The sequence below is a fragment of the Carassius carassius genome, chromosome 47 (genome assembly GCF_963082965.1).
Source record: "Carassius carassius chromosome 47, fCarCar2.1, whole genome shotgun sequence".
In the NCBI taxonomy this organism is placed as follows: domain Eukaryota; kingdom Metazoa; phylum Chordata; class Actinopteri; order Cypriniformes; family Cyprinidae; genus Carassius; species Carassius carassius.
The window spans coordinates 12,270,046-12,292,167 of NC_081801.1; the positions used below are offsets into that span (position 1 = coordinate 12,270,046).

At 35.7% G+C, this 22,122-nt stretch overlaps 1 protein-coding gene across 6 annotated transcripts in view; it reads right to left on the reverse strand.

The window, feature by feature from the left end:
* Window positions 1-22,122, reverse strand: part of LOC132130919 (neural cell adhesion molecule 1-like) — a 236,680-nt gene that overhangs the window by 59,551 nt on the left and 155,007 nt on the right. For 3 of the 6 annotated variants that reach the window (XM_059542793.1, XM_059542795.1, XM_059542797.1), the window contains exons 4-9: window positions 21,360-21,503; window positions 20,273-20,410; window positions 18,066-18,183; window positions 17,015-17,175; window positions 12,829-12,971; window positions 5,526-5,555 (exon numbers count right to left, since the gene is read on the reverse strand). In XM_059542793.1, coding sequence (XP_059398776.1) covers window positions 5,526-5,555; window positions 12,829-12,971; window positions 17,015-17,175; window positions 18,066-18,183; window positions 20,273-20,410; window positions 21,360-21,503 — 734 coding nt within the window. The remainder of the gene's footprint in view (window positions 1-5,525; window positions 5,556-12,828; window positions 12,972-17,014; window positions 17,176-18,065; window positions 18,184-20,272; window positions 20,411-21,359; window positions 21,504-22,122) is intronic. The other 3 variants (XM_059542794.1, XM_059542796.1, XM_059542798.1) reach the window with 1 other exon arrangement.

The window sequence follows — 22,122 nt, forward strand, 5'->3', positions numbered from 1 at the left end:
GGAAAAGGTTTTACCTTTTATTTGAAGTAGCCCTGTTTTAACCACAACGTTAAAATGAAGATCTCTCAAGCGGTATTTATTTAATCAAGAAATGTGTCCTTCTCCATGACTTATTGCGAGTTAATAGATCTTAACATTATGTGAGATCCCAGTATTTTATTTATATACACACACACACACACACATATATACATATATATATATATATATATATATATATATATATATATATATATATATATATATTAGGGCTGAAAAGATTCCTCGAGTAACTCGATTACAAAAAATGATAGAGGCAAATTCCTCTGCCTCGAAGCCTCTTTTAATTTATTTTCAATCTCACGTCAGGTTCTTTCGCAATGATTTTTTTAATGTGACACAACGCGTTTACGTCACCCACAAAGCGGAAGGAGACACAAGCGCTGAGTCCGAAATCGTATACTGCAAGGAGTCAGCAGTGTTTTGATTTGAGGGCACGGGCAAACGTAAAGAGAACGTCGTGGCGTGTGTCCATTGCAAGATAGAGCTGGCATACCACAACAAGGCCCTATGATTTCCGCGATGCAGAAAACGTGCAGGGAATCGCGGAATCCAGTCATAAAAACGGATTTTTACAGTTTAACGCGGAATGGCACGAAAATTTGCCAAATTTTGAATGAATTAATCAAAAATAGGTCATTGCACTTACATCAAATCACGATATGGACTAATATCTGTAAATATTAAGCCAGAACAGTCTATTTAAATATGAATCCTGCATGTTCTGCGTGTCTGTTAATGAATGGAGCAGAAGCGCGTCTTCATTCATTAAACACACGGAAGCACGCGTGACGCTCCGGTGATTTCAGCATCACTGTCTCACTAAATAAGGACGTGATCACATGAACAACATCTCCAGAACTGCTCTGACAGTCACTTCATGAGCATTTGATTTGAGTAAAACTAGCATCACATCACATACACAGAATTGCAAAGGTACGTCAACCCGTCAAAATAAAAGTCCGGTTAAAGACTATTGTTCAGCAGAATGTACATAGCCTTCTACAAAAAAAAAAAAAATTAAAAAATTCACACACCATTTCTTCCATGTTTTATTTTTTATAGTAAATCTTAAATCCCTTTGTTTACCAAAAAGTTAAGTTAATTTTCAATAATTAAAAGATAAATTAAATTAATGTGCATCTCTATTTAAAACCCCAACCGAATGGCACTTAAATGCACTTAATTCATCGTCAACTTTATTGTCATTGTTCACAGTACAAGTACAGACAGAGAAACAATGGGTAATAATTAAACGTTTATTTATGATGTATGCATTGCATTCTATGCATTTAAAAAATAAAAATAGTAACTATATATATATATATATATATATATATATATATATATATATATATATATATATGATCCAATATTTATTTGGTTCTCCATTTAATTGGCTACACATTTACTTATCAGCACCTTGTGAAAGGAACAGAAAATGCTTATGCATCAACTTTCCATATGTTACCCATACATCAGTGAGTGACACATGCGGCTTCGACTTAGTGATCTTCAAAAGAAGAAACCAAACAGAAATCCACAGATTGATGACACTCATGTAATTTACAAGAAAATTAATTGACTGAGTGAATCTGCCTTGCGTAATGTGACCCATGTTAATCAGAGAGTGCAGCTTCTTCCATGACACGTTTAAATAGATTTATTAGTCATGCCAATTAACAAACATATTACTCAGTTAACAAATACAAGTTGCTTCTCCACTCCGGTGCTGAAGCCACTGGCCACGATATTCACATGGATACCCACTCCCATTCATTACGGATGGATATTCAAAGAGAAAAGGAGTAGCTGTCACACCTAAGCATTGTTGACATTCACAAGCAGTATTGAGTGCATCGGAATGAATAAAATAAGCCCAGGCGAGCCGGATGTGCTCTACATTTTTTGTGCTTAGCGAAGCATACTTTGTATTACTTGCACTACAATGTCACTATTGCATGTACATGCATACTGAATGAAATATGGGAAGCTGTTTTGAGCATCGAAATAACTCACCGCAAACTGCTCAGCATATGATTCATATTTTTCTTGAAGTGAAGGCACTGCAAAAGTGAACATTAGCGTGCACCTTTCATCAGTACCACAGATGGTCCCCCGACAGCGTGCGAAGACAGCCGGCAAATGAGATGTTTCTGAAACCTGCAGTGGCACTTCATTTATAAAGTGCCTATTCAATGGTCACTGTGAAAATTTGACTGCGGAGCAGAATGGAGTGTATGCGGTGCTACAATCCAATCAATTCACAGACTTGATTTAAGGTGTGGTGGCTTAGTCACGATCTGAGGGATTGAGTGCTATAAGCAACAACCAGGGTCTCGACCATAAATTCCATGCTGTTAGTATGCAGGTCTGTCGAGCGAGTCTCCTCCGGTTGCATAGTAATTGACAGTAAGCCACATACGCAGAGTCTCTCCTGCTTTATGTGCGTACGTAGGGCAGGTCACATATAAACATTCACGAATTCTTTGAACGCTAACCTTGAATGCTTCCGGCAAATCATATCATCACCTCTGCCTCCTCGTCTGTTGTCAAATTTAGCAGAAAACAGTAGGGAGGAAGAGACAGAGAATGTTTCGGCTTACATTTCAGCACTGAAATGCAATCACTAGCCTGTGCACATCTTATCTCACCTAATAGAGATTGTAGGAAGCCCCATTCTGCCCATCCGTTTCTCCTGAAAGAGCAGACAACCAACAGCGGCACAGAATCAGAGCTTACATTCAAGGCCTTTCGCGTGAACGAAAAGGATTTCTTCTTTTCCCTAGGGAGAAAGTAGTAGGTGACGGATATCATATTGTATGACTGCACTGACAAAGAGACAATGTAAGAAAAAAAGCTGTCGCTGAGCAAAGCGAGTCAAACAGTGTCCTGCACTTAAAATTTCACGCTAACAAGAAACTGGAAGAGCACTCTAGCACAGACAAGATGGATCACAGTGTGTCCAAGTGCGGAAGAGAATAAATCTGTATTTTTTATTAAGATAGCCTATCTTGGAATGATGCAAGACACGTTGAGAAAGAGCTGCCCAAAGGTGGTCTGCAGCAGTGAAAGTCTAGACAGTGAGCAGGCAAAACATTTCAAGATTGAAAGCTAATTGAATTTGGTCAAGGTCACGTACTGTAGTACAGACATACAGTACCAGTGTGTGTGTGTGTGTGTGTGTATATATATATATATATATATATATATATATATATATATATGTATGTATGTATGTATATATTTGTGTAACTTAAAAAGGTTACAAATCCTCTAATGATTGATCAGAAGTCAGAAGGTTCGACACTCAGACACAATCGCATAACAGGACGATTTAAATTGGCAAAGTTATTTAGAAATTAAATAAACTAATAACAGTAAAGTTGCTTGCACTCTTTCAATGGCTGAATCTGAATTATCATGAAACATCAACAAATCTGAAATATAAAGGAAACACTATTGATGCTACATTGTGAAATTAATGTCTCACTCATTTACCAATTTGTGTGTGCCGTCGCAATTGTTCTGACCACAATAAAATCCATGTCCATGAAAACTGTATTTCTATATCACAAATGTTGTTCTTGATTAAAAGGTTTTGCATAGCCATTTTTACTAAAGATTTCTAATTCAAATAAATGCTGTTTTTTTAAAATGTTTTATTCAACAACAAATCCTGAAAAAAAGAAGCAAAAGTATTTTAACACTGATGATAAGGAATAAATTAGATTTTACAATATATTAAAATAGAAAACATTTATTTTAAAATGTAAATTTTTTTTATAAAACTATATTTTACTATATATTTTACTGTATTTTTGATCAAATAAATGCAGTAACGGTGACCATAAGATAATTATTTTTAAAACATTTTAAAAAATCGAAAAAATTATCCAGCTGCGAGCAGCAATTTGGTTTAAAGTTAAAATTTGTGATTGATTAATAGTTGCAACAAAATAGACAGTGGCATGCCCATTTACTTTCCAAGGGATAAGTATCAGATATTCTAACATATCACATATCTATTCTTTTTGTTCTACCTGTTTGCATTCACTATTGACATAAGCAACAGTGTTTATATTAACACCTCGGCATGATGAGCTTTTTGAACAAGAAAACCGTTCGTGCGTGTAGCATTACTGCGAGGCACGAGTGCACTTCACAGAGCACGCACACAGTACATGCAAGCATTGAAAAACATCCGCCTGTCAGTCACACAACACTCGAGTCAGTTCTGCCCTTAATGCAGAAAGACTGTAATCTTTAATAATTTTTAGTTTGAGCATCAACTCTGTACTACAGACTCTTAAACTTATGATAAAATAATTTAATTGTCTTTGACTCAGATGAAAAAGCAACCATGGTGCTTTTTATCTGTCCTCCTGAGGATTGAAAACATGACGTGATGTGTGGGCAATCCCATAACTGTGGCCTTTCATCTCAGCAGATCAGATAAACAGACCTTCCCACACAATCCATATGCATCTGAATCATTCTTAATTGGCAATGCAGACACTAATGAATTCTCTCTCTGACAGATGAATAAAGCAATAAAAGAGTAACATTTCAGAGTCAAGCATGGAACCACTTGCTCATATTCTGTATCTACAGCCAAAGTCAACATGAAATCAAAATTAACCTTTTCACTTTTTTTCTAAAAGAAAGCGAAAGTTTGTAATCTGTAATCACAATGTATTTTCCCTTTGCATTCACATCACTATTGGATAATGTTAACCAATATTTTTCACAAACACATATTCGGTCAGATATGCAATGCCTGCTTTTCTCCATTCCAATGATCTTCCAATAAATTTTTTATCATTACATGTCCTATTTAACACACATGTACCACATTATAAAAGTAAAATGGGTTTCACATTGACTTAAATGTTACTATAATCATCTCTGACATGTAGCATATGAGTTTATCCAGTGAGAGTTAGTATATTTATGTTAACAGAAGCATGTGTTGTCTGAAGCTGCAGTTGGTTATATGTCCTAGCGTCTGCTTTAGTGATGCTACATTCTCCTGTTTGAGTCTATGAGAGAACACGGAGTGTTGGCTCATACTCTAAAGAAGAACCTGGCATGTTCCCACCCTTGAAGCCCTGCTCTAACACCCTTTCTTTATTTTATTATCAGTCCTTTGAGAAAGTTTGTCTGAGGGGAATTTGTATAGGAAAACAGGTCTACTAAAAAAAGGGTGAACAAAAAAAACCTCAGCTTAGAAAGACTAAATAGGATCTTCACCATTTCTGTTGATAGAAGCTATCCAGAAAAATAATAAGCAATATGCTGAATATAAAGAAATTAAATGAAAATCATTGTAGAATAGGGATGCCATTTGATCAGATGTAATGTGTGTGGGTGTGTGTGACTACAGGATTTTAAGGGTGGAAGAGAGCCAACACTTGATGTTCTGCAGTGATAAAAAGCTTCTCTAGGATTAGTGAACATTTTGGCTACATTTGAAGCAGCCCTACCTTGTGTTTCTCAGGTCGAGTCCATGAAGCCTGGGAGGAACACACAAAGCAAAACATGACAGAAATGAAGCCATAAAAAAAAAGAAAAAAAGTCAGCAGGCACTCATATAGACAGGAATCAAACATGCATGTAATTCAGAGCAGCTTCAAGCTGATAACCCGTTCTTAATCAAATCAAAGGCAAGACGTTTTAGTAATTGTACCATACTTACAGGCAACAGACCTTAATAATAACATATGTTTATATTTGATGTTATGTTTTTTATTATTATTTTATTTGTAGTTCTGAGTTTTTATATATATATAAAATTACATAAATATTAATATTACATAATATTACATAAAAATATAACAAATATAATTCTATTTTGTATTGTATTATTTATTTATTTATTTATTTATTTTTGTACAAATTTTTATACTAATTATACATTTCATAGCTTTTTTATGCATTTTACATTGATTCCAAAATATTAACTAAAGGCAATAACAATTTGAACAATATTCTAAAAAGTTTACCATAAGGTTTCATTAGTTAACATGAACTAAGAATAAACAATGGCCTACTTCTATAGCATTTATTAATCTTAGTTAATGCATTGGTAAATGCATTATTAAAATCAAAAGTTGTGTTTGTTAACATTAGTTTATGCACTGTGAACTAACAATGAACAACTGTATTTGTATTAACTAATGTAAACAAAGATAATTAAATACTGTAATAAATGAACAAATAATGAACATGTTAGTTAATTCATTAAATGACACCTTATGGTAAAGTGTTACCAATATTTTTTATTTGTGAACTGATATTCAGCTATTCTTTTTAAGACAACTTATTTTCGGGTCATCGTCTTAAAAGCTTGTCACGCTGAATGCTCACTAAAAACTGATGCAGTCATCATGTTTTCAGACCATTTTAAGTTTTATTTGACGTGACACAAAATAGTGATATCTAAACGGGAGAGTTGTTCATACAGGTACTTTATAATTAGACAATAATGCCATAATTTTCTTTATTCAGACCGAGAGCTCGCAAAAAAAAAACAAGAGGCGGGATTTCTCACAGGAACTAATCACATTCAGTCATAACCGATCATATCCAATTATAACGTGACGGAGGCATTGCCTTCTCTCATGTGACATTCCCCCATTCATCTCAATGCCCCTGTCCCAAATGGAACACTTCATGTGCACTTGCGGTCTTAAGGACTTACAATGGCTGCCGCGTGTATGTGTATGTTAAGTCCACATCTGTCATTTTAACTTGCAGAAGAGTGCTCGCGAACGCCCCCTCTGTGGCCATTATGTGCCCTCGATCAGTCAAATCAGCATTATGTCATGAAAGTGCAGACTCAAATAGGGTGCCATATATATATATATATATACAGTATATATACACACACACATATGACCTCGAACTGACCAGTATCAGAGCGTGATACCAGTTGAGAGGTGCGTAATCAAAACACCATCAAGTGTGACGAATAATTTTTTGACTTGAACAACAATCAAACTGTATGGAAAAGGACACATTTAGCTGCAGGCTGGGAAATCAAATGACTTAAACATGAATGGATGCTCAGACATCCAGGTGCTACGCTCCAGGTGACACATGCATATGCTGACAAGCCATCAAAATGCCACGCTACATCTATAATTAATAACACAATAGGTATACATATGAAATGATGCACACCTTGGAACTAAAGCGACATGATGGAGAGCTCATCTATCTGCTGAGATCTACTGCCTGTGATGCTAACTGTGATCACCACATTCATTTCGCCTATGTCTCATAAGTCACAGGCAGCAGCTTTGAGCCTTAACGAGAGCCATTCTTCCATTTGACAACACAGATCCCTTTAATCTTTGAACGGGACAGTGATGAGTAGTTTTCAGTAAAGGTTTTTATACCTTACACTCATTTGTTAACCTAAAATCAATCAATGACGTTGCCATCTGGAATTGCATTGGCTTGAATTTGCATGACTTACCATAGAGGCTGTTGAAGATATGACTAGAAGCACAGATAAATCAAAGAGACATGAATAGCAGACAACCTACCCATTTGACTTATGAAAGAGCGACAGCGATTCAATGAAAGCTTGCTCTTCATAAAGGCAGCATTCTATTATTTTGACTGCTAATCACACAATTTGCTTAAAAGGGAATCTGCCGCAGACAAGTGGGATTTCAGGATGCATTATCAAATCTGACAGTGATCAAGCATAATAATGACATTTTTGATTAAAGAAACTACTTGTAGTCTGCTGAGTTTCAGCTAAATATTTAAGGCCATTCGGTGTGCCTGAACAAAGGACAGGATTTTATAAACCACTTAGGTCTTCGTGTATGTATATCAATTGAGTCATTGTTCGGATGACGGCTAAAAGCAGAGAACTGTTTAATTAGACAAGAAGAGATTGTTTAATTGATATATCAAGTGATCAATCACAGTTTGTTTACTTGTCAGTTAGGAGCAGGTATAATTAAAATAGTTGATACCACAATAACTCTTGAGAAAAAAAAAATACTTTTAGTAATTACTTCCATAATTGTAACTTTATTTTTCACAATATGACATAATATCTTACAATTGTGACTTGATTCATTATTTTAAACTTGGCTCATTATTTTTTAAATACAGTGCTAAAGAAAACCGTTTAAAAAAAAAAGAGAGAAAAATGTGTGTAGACTGTCTGCCTTTGCAAACACAGATAGAACTCAAAGAAAAATAACTATGCTTTCCTGCAAAGAGTCCATCTGAATTTACAGGCCAAATTGGTATTTAAGAGGCTTGACATCCTTTCTTCCTCTATTGATTTAATTACTCGCCCACTGACAGCTTGTCAAAAGGTTACAGGGGGTTAAAACCTTGTGTTTGGCACCTGCTTCTGCTATCTTGGCATCTCGACCCTCTTCCCTCGAGAACAATCCTGGTCACAGACTCTCTCGTTGACCTTTAAAACAAAACCCCTGCCTTATTACACTTTGCATGCACAAACAGCTTCGGGATGACACTGATCTGTAAAGAGCAGCAAGATCATCAGCCTTTTGTTAAATCAAAAAATGAACATTCAAGGTCACATACTGTATGAGAGAGAGAAGGGAAAAAATCTTAAAAGTTTTTCCAGGTGAACATGGTTATCCTGGCAGGGTGTGCGTTAATGGTTCTAAGTGCACAGACAAAGTCTGCTTTAACATTAGGAGCATCATAGCATAGACCATACTGACCTCAGATCAGCAGGGGTGCCATTAAGAGACTATCATTAGAGAAGGGCAGCTTGGCACTGGACTCCACAGTAAGCTAGCAGACCTGAAATGCCTCTTTTGATTGTGTGATTCACACAGTAGCACTGTCAAGGACAACTCACTAGGTCCCAGTGAGCGCCGCTTAAATGATAAATGAAAGGGCAGTGACTCCACAGAAGCATCTCATCTTCACTTAATGTTAAGGCCCTTGACTCAGTACTTGGGCATGTGATTTTTTAGTGTGTAACTATTAGCTATTGTTTTTAAAAGGATAGTTTATATCCTTAATTATATCATTTTTACCCACCCTCATTTTATTCCAAACCCATATTCTGTTGCTTTTTTTCTGTAGATCACAAATCATTTTAAAAAACATTTACATTTGTAGAAACATAGTAGCCACAGCTGTAAAAAAAAAAAAATTATATTTAAGAAGTTTTTTGTGCTCAATAAGACTGCATTTATTTGATCACAATACAGTAAATACATTGTGAAATATCATTACAATTTAAAATAACTAGTTTCTTTTACGTATCTTAAAATGTAATTTATTTCTGTGATGGCAAAGCTGAATTTTCAGCATCACATGATCTTATACAGTTACTTTTGTTCAATTTCATGCATCCATGATGAATAATAAAAAATAATAATAATATTTTTTTCATTAAAACATACATTTAAAAATATATATTTTGACTTAAATGAAAATTAATTTAGATGTTACCACACAAAGCACATTTTAAAACATTTTTGCCATATTTGATTTGAAAGTTGCTCTAGATGTGAAGTGGATAAGAAGATAAGTAATGACTTTCATAGCAATTATATGGCCTTTAACATGTTTTGGTCCATTTTGGACGAGGCAGATCTTGTAATTATACACATCTCACACCCACTATAAAAACCAACAGCAAAGAGGTTTGGAGCAACATGAGGGTTTGCAAATGATTACAAAACTCTAATTTCCTTTAATGGCCTTTCCTTCTGGATAAATGATCAAAAATGTGCCTCCTATGTCAGAACATGCTATCTCTGTGAATGCTCATGCCAAAACCTTTCATCCGGCAGGCAGAACGGGAAAACAGACAGCGAATCTTCCATAATGCTGTTGCTTGAAGAGTTCAAGGAAGAGCAGTCTGTTCCAGTCCAGTTCAGACATTGCTCACTTGGTAGTCACAGTTCTCTGCCTTCTCTGAGCTTTTTGTACATTTCTGACTTGTTCAGACACTGGAAATTTGTGGTTGGGAATACAGAATACGTATGAGGGACAGAATTTGAGGAGACTTTAGACAAGCTCTTGACTCAGCAGATCTGTATTAATATGCCAGCTCACCCACTAAAAACCCCTGGTTTGATTACAGGCTGTTCTTATTGAAATGAACCCTCATGCTCTTTGCCCATCCAAGTACCTTTGCAGATATAGAAAAAACAAAATGGAAATTATTTAAAAATACTTTAGTTCCGGCTATAATAGCATGCTTTACATGAACAGAAATAACCACAGCTCGTTGTTACTATTAAATACCACGCACTTCATTTAATGGCAGCGGTGATGAGGCCCCATTGACTTAAGGTACGCCTCATTAAACACTGCCAGCTCTTTTCACTTAAGGTAATCCTCGGGCAACCATCGAAAGACATACACTTATATATATATATACTTATAGCACTGTCTGTCTGAATACTTGATTCTGACTGGCTGGAATCCTTGAATGTACAGGTACTGTAGTTCCAGTCAGTGAACACGCAGAAACATAAAGAAGCATCACTTAATCTTGTAGAAGGTGATGAGATGAGGTGAGTGACAAGTGCAGATCAACAAAATTAGTGCTAATGAACTGCTACAAACCTGCAGGAAATTCACTTTTAGTTATTTTAACACAGTAGCTGGTTTCTCTAAGCAAAAAATGAGTAAGTCCAAGCTGGTCAAGAAAATAACAGCTACCAACTTAAAGTTTGACAGTTTCTGTAGTTTTCCATTCACAAGATGTTAACTGATGGACTGGTGTAATGTTAATTACTTGTGTATTGTTTTGGTGTTTTTATCAGTTCATTAATTGGAACAACCAACTTCCCAAAAGTAATCACTTTTGTAACCACAATGCTACAAGTCCAAACACTCGTGAGGAGAAGTCAAATGAGAGTCCAGACATCAATCAGAGCAGCAAGAATAAGCAAAACTGTGAACATTCTTTACAAAGCATATCCGTTTGCTATTCTGAGCTGAGAACCAGTGATAAAAATGATCATAAACAAACACAAAAAAAAACCCTTCACCATACAGCTGGAAATATTTTTTTCCCCTTTGACAGCTATGAATATTGGCTCGACTATCCAGAGATAATACAATGCAAACACAGGGAAGGATCCAATCTGGTGGGCTATTTTTTCATAGTGAGCCAGATGTACATGTAAACATAAGGTGCTTTTTCACAGCACACCTACACAACATAGCCCACCAGCAGGAGTAGGGCAAACTGATCGCTTACCAAGTACTGGTGGCATAAAAACAGGATGAGCAGTGGAATATTCTAATAATACATACAGTATATAAGGATTAATTCCCATGATGCCTTGGGGATTTGAAGCATACAATTAAAGTATTACCAAAAAGGGCCTCAGATACTTTTTAAAATGCCTGGACTTCCCACCTAGCTATTGAGATCTATGGCAGGCCCAAAACCCTCTAAAAATGAACTCACTTTTTCCCCAGCTACAAGACTGGAATGGGCTGGACATGCAGGATTTACCCAGTGGCTTTCAATCCTGGACCTGAGAACCCACCGTCTCTCTTATCTGACACACTCAGTTTAGTTTATAGATCTTCCTAATGAGCTGATGATCTCGATCAAGTGTGTTAAATAAGAGAGACACACAAAATGTGCAGAGCAGTGGGTCCCCAGGACCAGGATTGAAAACCACTGAGAGAGGGGAAGGAGAAATCACGTTTGCAGTGGTTGGGTCTCCCCATCAGGCTGAGAAGCAGTAAGAGCTTTTAGCAGCTGTCCATTAATTCTGATAACTGTATTATGATGAAATGTAAATCGAGACAGAGTATTTTGAGGCTGTTAATTAGATAATGTTCTTGACTAAATAAGAGAGGTTCAGAATCCACCAGAGCAGAGAGACCAGTGAGACTGAGCACTGATTAAGCTTGCACCTTCTAAGATATAAACAAACTTTTTTTCTCACTAGCATAGGCCTAATAACTCCGAAAAATGGCAAAAACTTAGAAATTGTGTAGGTGATTAAATCAGAAAGTGTGCATTAATCAAATCAATGGTCAATAACAATATAAAACACACAGTCTCTGGAACTGACAACACACCTTTTCTGGGAGCACTAACTAGCCTTTTTGAATGACCTTATAACATAATATACCAATTTTTATGAAAATGTTTAAAACCGAAATGTTTAAAGGAAATAAATACAGTGAAAAAAATAATGAAACCACTTTTTAACTAAATAAAAAACATATACCAGAACGATTCATATAAACTACAGATCCAAAGTTTGGGGTCAGGAAGATTTTTTATGTTTTTTAAAAGAAATCTCTCATGCCCACCGAGATTGCATTTATTTGATCACAAAAACAGTGATATTGTGAAATATTACTACAAATTTAAAATAACAGTTTTTAAGTGAACATATTTTAAAAATGTACTGTAATTTATCCATTCAGCAAAGGTGAATTTTCAGCAGTCTTGACAGTTTTGAACGGTAGTGAATATCAATACAGCTAATCACTGAAAATTCTACTCATGCACATAAGAAAGTTTCAAAGCATTGGCAACAATAACAACAAAAGCGGTCGGGTTCAAACAACACATAGAACATTTTCTTTTTTTAAGCAAGCTCTTTCTCATTTCCTCTCCGATAGTGACTGAAACACCCACTTAATACCATGCAGCTACGTTTTATATAACCATGATAAAAATAATACTCAAATGTATACAAATTTCTACCGGTATATCAATCCAATCAGTATTTCCCAGCGTCTAGTACCAATCGTTTGGCCCACTGACCACTGATCTCTCAACCTCAGCACCTGCTCATTCTCTGTGAAGACCCGGCGACCAAAGCTCCAGATGATGTTGGGGGTGGGATCACCCGTGGCCTCACAAGTTAGAGTGATCTGCTCCTCCAATTCAGAGGCCGTCTGGTTTTCTAGGAATGTGATCTTGGGTTGCACTGTTGACACAGAAACATGAGAACTCAAAACATGGCCTATAAACACTCCTCAGGGTAAATAAACAATGATTTTCCTCAATGCAATTACTGAGCCTTTACAATGGGCATAATACCAAAACAGCGGTCTTAAGTTAATGAGATGAGAGTGCCTCACTGGCTGGATGCATTCAATATTTAATAACTTATTGTTATATTCTATAATTCAAAATAAGAACTTTGTTTAATGGATGTAATGGAGTAGAACTTTGATTCACTTTTATTTGCCTCGGCTCTAATCTAAACACTCTGAACCAGTGCTGGAGAAAACTTATGCATGATGAGAATTAAAAATATTGTGATTGCATTTTGAACTGCGATACAAACATTTAAAATATTCATGCAAACTTAATAACAATCATAAAGAAGAAAATGATAGAATCACACTGAAACAGCAGCTCTCAGGATCAACAGCGTGCTTAAAGTATAAACTAAGCAGCAATGCTTTTTGTGTTCATATTAAGTCTCTTACTTTTCCCATGCTCTCTTTTAAACAGTAATAGTTACTCTTAAGGAGTATTCTATGGAGCTAAAAGAGTCTCAATAAAGATAAATGCACACACTACATTCACATATGCACACATAGGATTCATACATGCACACACATGATTCATAAATACAAACACAGGATACACAAATGCGCACAAAATTCACAAATGCACACACAAAATTTAAAAAGCACAGAAGATTCACAAATGCATACAAAATTCAGAAATGCACACAAAATTAAGAAATACACACACAATTCAGAAATGCAAACAACATTTACAAATGCACTCAAGATTCACAAATGCACAGGACAAGATTCAGAAATGTATTTCTGATGCACACACACATATATCTTGATTTACAAACTGCTTGCGGTCTGTGAACTTCACTGCATTTGTGTGTGAATTTTGAGACTCCCCTGACTTGGCTCGACACACAAATGCCTTTTTTTAAACAGGGAATGATCTGCAACCAATCAGATATCTCCCTTGTTTTAGCCAATCACAAGAATGCACCCCACGTGGGGGATTGTTTACTTATAAGCCAATCAGCGAACGACTCACTTTCCTCAGCGAACAACTCACTTTCCTCACGCAGCGAATGACTCACTTTCCTCAGCGAACGATTCACTTTCCTCATGCAGCGAACGACTCACTTTCCTCAGCGAACGACTCACCTTACGCAGCCGGAGACCCACTTTGCGCAGCCGGACACCCACTTTGCACAGCAGGAGACTCACTTTCCTCACGCAGCGAACAATTCACTTTCCTCACGAGTCATGCAGCGAACGACTCACTTTCCTCTCGCAGCGAACAACTCACTTTCCTCACGCATCGAACAATTCACTTTCCTCACGAGTCATGCAGCGAACGACTCACTTTCCTCTCACAGCGAACGACTAATTTTCCTCACGCAGCGAACGATTCACTTTCCTCACGAGTCACGCAGCGAACGACTCACTTTCCTCATGCAGAGAGCAACTCACTTTCCTCAGCGAATGATTCACTTTCCTCACGAGTCACGCAGCGATCAACTCACTTTCCTAAGCGAACGACTCACTTTCCTCATGCAGCCGGAGACCCACTTTTCGCAGTCAGAGAGTCACTTTCCTCTCGCAGCGGACCACTGACTCTTTCTTCATGTTGGGACCGAATATTATAATTAAAGTGACTTCTATATTGCATCCAAAAGAATATTTATATATATTCAAATATTCAAAAAGGTGTACATTTTTTTTTTACTTTCATTAAAATATTTCAATAAAATGAAATAATTGCCTATTGCAAATTTATGAATCCATGGTTAACTTTTTTTCTGCAGTCACAGGGCTATATGTATTGAGACATTTTTTAATTTATATTTTGTAAAAAATTATAAAAAATAAACCTGAATTGTAATCTAAACATCTGTATTTTCATACAATTTCATAAATAAGTAGGCTATAATATGCTGCACCACAGGCATATCGCGCTGTGTGAACGTGTTCATGTGATTGGCTTATAAGTAAACAATCCCCCACATGGAGTGCGTTCTTGTGATTGGCTAAATGAAGGGAGATATCTGATTGGTTGCAGATCATTCCCTGTTTAAAAAAAGGCATTTGTGTGTCGAGCCAAGTCAGGGGAGTCTCAAAATTCACACACAAATGCAGTGAAGTTCACAGACCGCAAGCAGTTTGTAAATCAAGATATATGTGTGTGTGCATCAGAAATACATTTGTGAATCTTGTCCTGTGCATTTGTGAATCTTGAGTGCATTTGTAAATGTTGTTTGCATTTCTGAATTGTGTGTGTATTTCTGAATTTTGTGTGCATTTCTGAATTTTGTATGCATTTGTGAATCTTCTGTGCTTTTTAAATTTTGTGTTTGCATTTGTAAATTTTGTGCGCATTTGTGTATCCTGTGTTTGTATTTATGAATCATGTGTGTGCATGTATGAATCCTGCGTGTGCATATGTGAATGTAGTGTGTGCATTTATCTTTATTGAGACTCTTTTGGCTCCATAGTATTCACTCTTGTTCTTATTAAGAGAACAAAACTCAGATCACTTTCAATTGACCAAAAAGTGAACTGAGTAAAAACAATTCAGTTGTCCTTGAATTCACATTATGCTCGAAACTAAAAGAGTGTACTCTTTAGTTGTGATAAGGTCATAGTCCATTTACATATTACATGATATATTAAAATTTTTTTGCAAAACATATTATTATTATTTTACTATACAACATATATAGGAAATATCTAATTTTTCATATTTTATATATTTCATTTTCACAAAATTTATTTGGACTCAAGGAAACTGAAAGAAAACTTTTCACTGTGAAATTGTTAATTCACTCCTTTTTCTCCTATGAAATGCTACAAACTTTTACTCTGTCCCCAAAACCCAGTGTCATTTCATTAAAAAGCAAGTCATATGATATATGAAGTGTCCTAATATTGTGTTGGAATCCCCTACAGCAGATTCCAATGCATCTAAGATCAGAAAACATTGTAATTTTCTCAGAGTATACATTTAATATTATAATAATTTTTCAATGACTTCGAAACAATTCTTTTCGAAGCAATTCTGAGTTTAAAGTCTGTAATCTCCTCCCTTCCATAAGCCTGCTCTGCTTTGATTGGTCAGATGACCATGTCTGTTTTGATTGGTCTTTCCATATACAGTGCGTTGAAACAACGATTACTGTAATATTTGTTTTGCTCTGGAGGGTTACTTGTAAACAAAGATGCTGTAAGGTTATTAAAAATGGCATCAATATTACCTTATCAATTCAAGCCTGACTCTGTGGTACTTTGCCTGATGTGACAGCAGTTTTATTGTATTCATTATTATTATTTACTTATTTGAGGTGCAGGTGTGGGAACTGTGTTAGAATTCCCAGTGAGGCTGAAAACACAGGGTCTTCTCGACCTGATGTAAACACACTAACTAGATGAAGTGTTTGTGGGCAGGTCAGAGTTCTTGTATTTCGCTGACAGGTGGGGATTATGCAAATGTGTTACCCTGTGATGTATATTGATAACAGGCAGAAGATTCAAAAATATGACGACTCGTTAAGGCGGTTCAAAGTCGACTCTTTCATTTGAGAGACTATATCTTTATTTATCATGCACTTTTTTGATTAATAACTTTGCATACTGTTTACATTGAAATATATTTTTTGAAAACCCATATGACCTGCTCTTTAAATTTGATTAGAATAGTATGTTGTATAGTGAGCCGCTCTGCAACACTGAAAAAACTACTGTACACTATGGGCCTTTTGAATGTAGAGTGTAGCTGATGACATAACAGATGACACAACTTTGAAACACACAGTGCATGCAGTTTATATTCATTTAATAATATTGCAACATTTCACGGCTTAATAATCGCACAAGGCAATAACACGATTTTGATGTTAAATTGACAAACTGTATGGTCCTAATGGAGAGGACATTTTCCTGGTAACTCATATGTAAACACTTGTTTTCAGTTCAGCTCCAGTGCTAATGACAGAATTCTTTAGCTTACCAAACACATTGAGTGAGACTTCCTCACTCTTCTCTCCAGCCTTGTTTCTAGCGATGCACTGGTAATCTCCTTCATCGAGCTTAGTGACGCCTTTGATGGTCAACTCCGACCCATCTTCAGTCAGACTGTACTTTCCATCTGATTCCAGCACGATATTACCTCTGCGAGGCAGAGAGAGAGAGAGAGAGAGAGAGAGAGAGAGAGAGAGAGAGAGAAAGAATGAAAGAAAGGATAGGTTTACTGTTTTTAACCTTCAAGCTGTTACTTGCTCAGCAAAGTCATGAATACATGCCTCATCTTCACAAATACCAGAAAACACAGAGAGAAAGTGTGCCTGCACAGGAAATGGATTCTTCATCCTGCAGTGCACAGCTTCTCATGATGCTGATAATGTAGGAAGAAGCTGGAGAAAAATAAAAGCGGATCTGCTTTGTCATCTTTGGTTTCTTGACACGTTCCTGTCTTGAAGCCAATACAAAAGGTATAAATGTCTGAAGGCCATAAACATCAATCTGATGGGCTTTTTTATTTGTGAGCTGTGTTTCCAAGTGACACTAAATCAGTCATGCAAAGTTTGGATCCGAATACCTGCTCTTTTTGCTTGTAACAGCAGCAATTGAACGACATTTTCAAATGGCCCCCGAGTGACAGCACTGTCAGTGAAGGAGGGAAATAAATGAGGTTGTGGCAAGTGTTCTTATCCCTCCTTCTCCCGAGGTAATGCTCAGACCTGATGCAATCTTGTCCTCTCATTCGCGTGCCAGTCATGACTTGGTTAAAGAAGTCACTAGAGTACTGAGGTAAAGCCATGCTGAAAGCCACCAGCTGCTTTAGCTGCCACAGCTAGCGGCAGCTGAAAGGATGAAACGGTGTCTCTGTCATTCACAGCACTTTTAGTTTACAAGCTCTAATAACTCTGATCCCTCTCCCTCCCTGGATTCGGGGAAAAGCTTAGCATTGCCTACAAAGATTTGGCAGAAGGTTTTAGTGCTGTTTTGGCACAAACAGATAAAGGGCCGCTAAGAAAGAAAGGGTGATGAATAACACGTACCGTGCCCACGTGACTGATGGTTCTGGGTAGCCATCTGCGTAACAGGCCAACGTCATGGCCTGGTTGATGTCTGCAGTGGCATTAAGAACAGTGTAGCGCTTCCTGATAGTCGGCAGAACTGGGAGAAGAAGAGAAAAACAAAAAAAAAAAAAAAACATTCTGGTAAATCCTGACTCTTTAAAGAGACAGACAACCCAAAAATGACAATACGACTGATTTTGTATGCTGTATGCTGTTATTTTAATCTGTCAAACTCATTTCCATTTAAATAGACAGTTCATAGTAACCATGCGATTTACCAAAGAAACATAATACCATTATAAAAGTAGTTTTCTGAAGCCAGTCATATTGCAAAAGTTTGGTCTGTTCCTGACATAAAGTTATCAGATGGCTTCAGAACTGCTGTATCATGAAAAAAACAAACAAACAAACAAAAAAACACTTCTAACATTTCTATATCATTCTTCTAGAAAAAATAACAGCATATGAGTTTGGAAAGACTTCAATAAATACAGAATTTTCGGTAACACTTTCTATGAAGTCCGTATTTATAAAACATTATAAGGGTATTCTTAAAGCATTATAATTAATTATTTATATATATATATATATATATATATATATATATATATATATATATATATATATATATATATATATATATATATATATATCATTGTCATGTAGTTGCAAAATTGCTTATAGTCCATTGATTAAGGGGACCATCAAAATAAAATAAAATGTAACCATATAAAACATTGCATTTTTTTTTCAGTTCACACCAATTAATTAACATTAGCTCCAAAGGAAACACTCAAATAACACTCATCATCTAACCACTCACAAGCTGTAGTAAGACACTGTGCAGATCGTAAATAAACAATGTCAAGATATGATACAGTCCATTATAATGTACATGAAATAGATTTAATATCGTGTTCACTGTGTGTTATTAATAATCATACTCTTAAACGTATAACCACAAATACGTAAGTATTATGATGTATTACAATTTTTGTTATAATTATTCATGATTTGATATAACATATTATACATTTTTTATGATGCTTTATGCATTTATTATAAAGCCTTAAGAATACCCCTTATAATGTATTATAAATACGAGCTTCTTAGAAAGTGTTAGCAAATTTTCTTTTTGGTAGAAAATATTCTTTTACATTCTGTAGCTAAAATACAGAGCTAACTCACTGCCCCCCCCCCCTCCTTTTTTTGCATCTATGTATTGTTTTGGAGTTATCTGAAAATTTTCTAGTAATACAATATCTGATTTAATTTAGCAAAATAAGATTAAGTTATAGGAAATAAAGTATAAGTATCACTAAATCTTTGATTTATGTTTTAAAAGTTTTATTTAAATAGGTCACCCAATGAATACTAATATGTCTAATATGTCAATGAAGTCTAATAATGAATTATTATTTGTTGTGAATTATTAATATGTGTGACCCTGGACCACAAAACCAGTCCTAAGCTCTCCATTGATGTATGGTTTTGTTAGAATAAGACCATATTTTGCCGAGATACTAACTATTTAAAACTATTTAAAAAAATCTGCAATCTGACAGTGCAAAAAAAAAAAAAAACCTAAATAGTGAGAAAATCACATTTAAAGTTGTCCAAATTAAGTTCTTAGCAATGCATATTACTAATCAAAAATAACGTTTTGATATATTTATGGTAGGAAATTTACAAAATATCATCATGGAACAAGATCTTTACTTAATAACCTAATGATTTTCGGCATTAAAAGAAAAATCGATAACTTAGACCCTTACAATGTTTTTTTTTGGCTATTGCTACAATTATACCCCAGCGACTTAAGACTGGTTTTGTGGTCCAGGGTCACATTTATTAAAATAAATAAATTCGTTTAAATTTATGCATTTAGAAGACACTTTTATCCAAAGCGACTTACAGTGCATTCAGGCTATCAATTTTTACCTATCATGTGTTCCCGGGGAATCGAACCCCCAACATTGCGCTTGATAGCGCAATGCTCTACCAATTGAGCTACAGGAACAAAAGAAATTAATAAGATGCATCTCAAGCAAATTTACCTTGTTTTTACTGGAAAAAAAGTCAGATGTTTAATTCTGTTTTCTGTTTAATTCTGTAGAGAAACCCTGGTGTAAACGTGTATAAAATGTGGGTTAACAAAGCAGGTGGCTCTGAGAAAGAGATCTCACCATTGACAATGACCTTGATGACCCTGAGGTCGACTTCTCCACGGGCCATGATGCGGCCCTCACAGGTGTAAGCACCCTCATCTGTCTTTTTGATGCCGCGGATCTGGAGGTGGTTGTTGTTTAAGACCTTGAAACGGACTGTAGGTGTGAGATAGAAACAGAGAGAGGAAAAACAACAAAAGGAAGCAAAATGAGACTGTAATTATTCTTGAGGAAGATAAGGAGACCATGTTAACGAGCCTCTCATTACAGGCTGGGCAGCAAAATGACTCATCTGCACATCTTCTCCCAGTATAAAATCATCTTTATGGGCTTTTCTGCAGTGCGATCTGTATTCAAGACCCACAGTAAAGGTGCATAGAATATTTTAACTCCATGGAGACACACTAAAACTATTATGAATTATGAAAAAGTCCAATTCAGTGAGATAAATCACATCTTTCTGGCTGTGTTGGTAAAGCAATACTTGTTTACTACTTAGTGCAAGCTACACAGTATACACTGGATACTGCCTACTTTTTTTTTAAATGCAGCAATAATGGTATTAGAGTAGTATGTAACAATGACAGATTGTTTTGTGCTGTGCTTCATCCGAACAGTCAAACAAAAAAGAGCACAGAAGAGGTTAACAAGAGAAATGTGGAAAATGTGTTATTTCATAGAGCGGTTTGGTTTTTAAACTCCGCTACAATTAGTGGTTTTGCAGTGAAAATTTCATCTAGCAGCGGCCTGTGAGTTCATGTCTCACAGCAGAGAGCTGCGGTCACCGTTTCTTGCAGCAGTCTCTGAGGGAGGAGCCCTCCGAGGTTAAAATAGTTTCATCCAAATGAGGCTTGAACTGACAAACAAAACAATGCAGATGAAAACAGCATGAAACTTTGAGTTCTCACAATAAAAATTCAGGTGCTTACTGTCGCTGTTTTCATTGTCATAGTGCTAGAGAGCTCACTAACTGGGAGAGGGGATGATTTTGACAGGAAAATTATGGGAGACATTTAAAGATGAAGATGCGTAAAACAGAAATAAGAGTGTGACATAGAGGGAATGAAAGAAAATGACTGAAAGAGCTCTGCTCGTGGTACTGTACCATCAGTCTCGGGCTGGATTTTGTTTTTTTTATACATCCAGATGATAGTTGGGGGCGGCGAGCCGATGACGTCACAGATGATGTCAGCGTTATCGCCTTCGTTGAACTCTTGAGGTGATGGAGCATTTTGGAAAGTGAGTTTCTCTGAAAAAGACATTTGAAATGCACTTCAGTTGTACCACTACTGCAAAAATCCTTTTCTTAATCTGCATCTTTGTCTTGTATTCCAGTAAAAGCTTGAGAAGCAATGTTGCATTAGATATTAAGGAATATTTTGAGCGAGAAAATATGTTAACATACTTCATATATTTCTGAGAAAGATTTAAGATTTTTTTTCCCATTGGGTAAACAGTTTATTTCTGGTTTGAAAAATGTATTTCAAGATGATAAATCATCTGAAATATATTCTTTTAGTAAGTATCCTTGAAAGAAGTGGCATGCTGATGAGCAGTTTTTTATTTTTTTGACATCCATAATTAACTAAAAACAATTACATAATATTTAACAGAACAATTTATATTCATGAATAAATGTTAAATGTTATGTTATGAAATATATTCATTTTAATCATTTCATTTTTAATAATAATCATATATATTTAATTACAAAAAATATAGATACATTTACAATTTATTATAAGAAGTATATTAGATAAGTTACTTCCAATTAAGCATAATTAAGTACAAAAACATAGCACTTATGGCAGGATTAGTTCACTTTAATGAAGCATTAAACATTTGGGGTGATGATTTCAAGAAATATA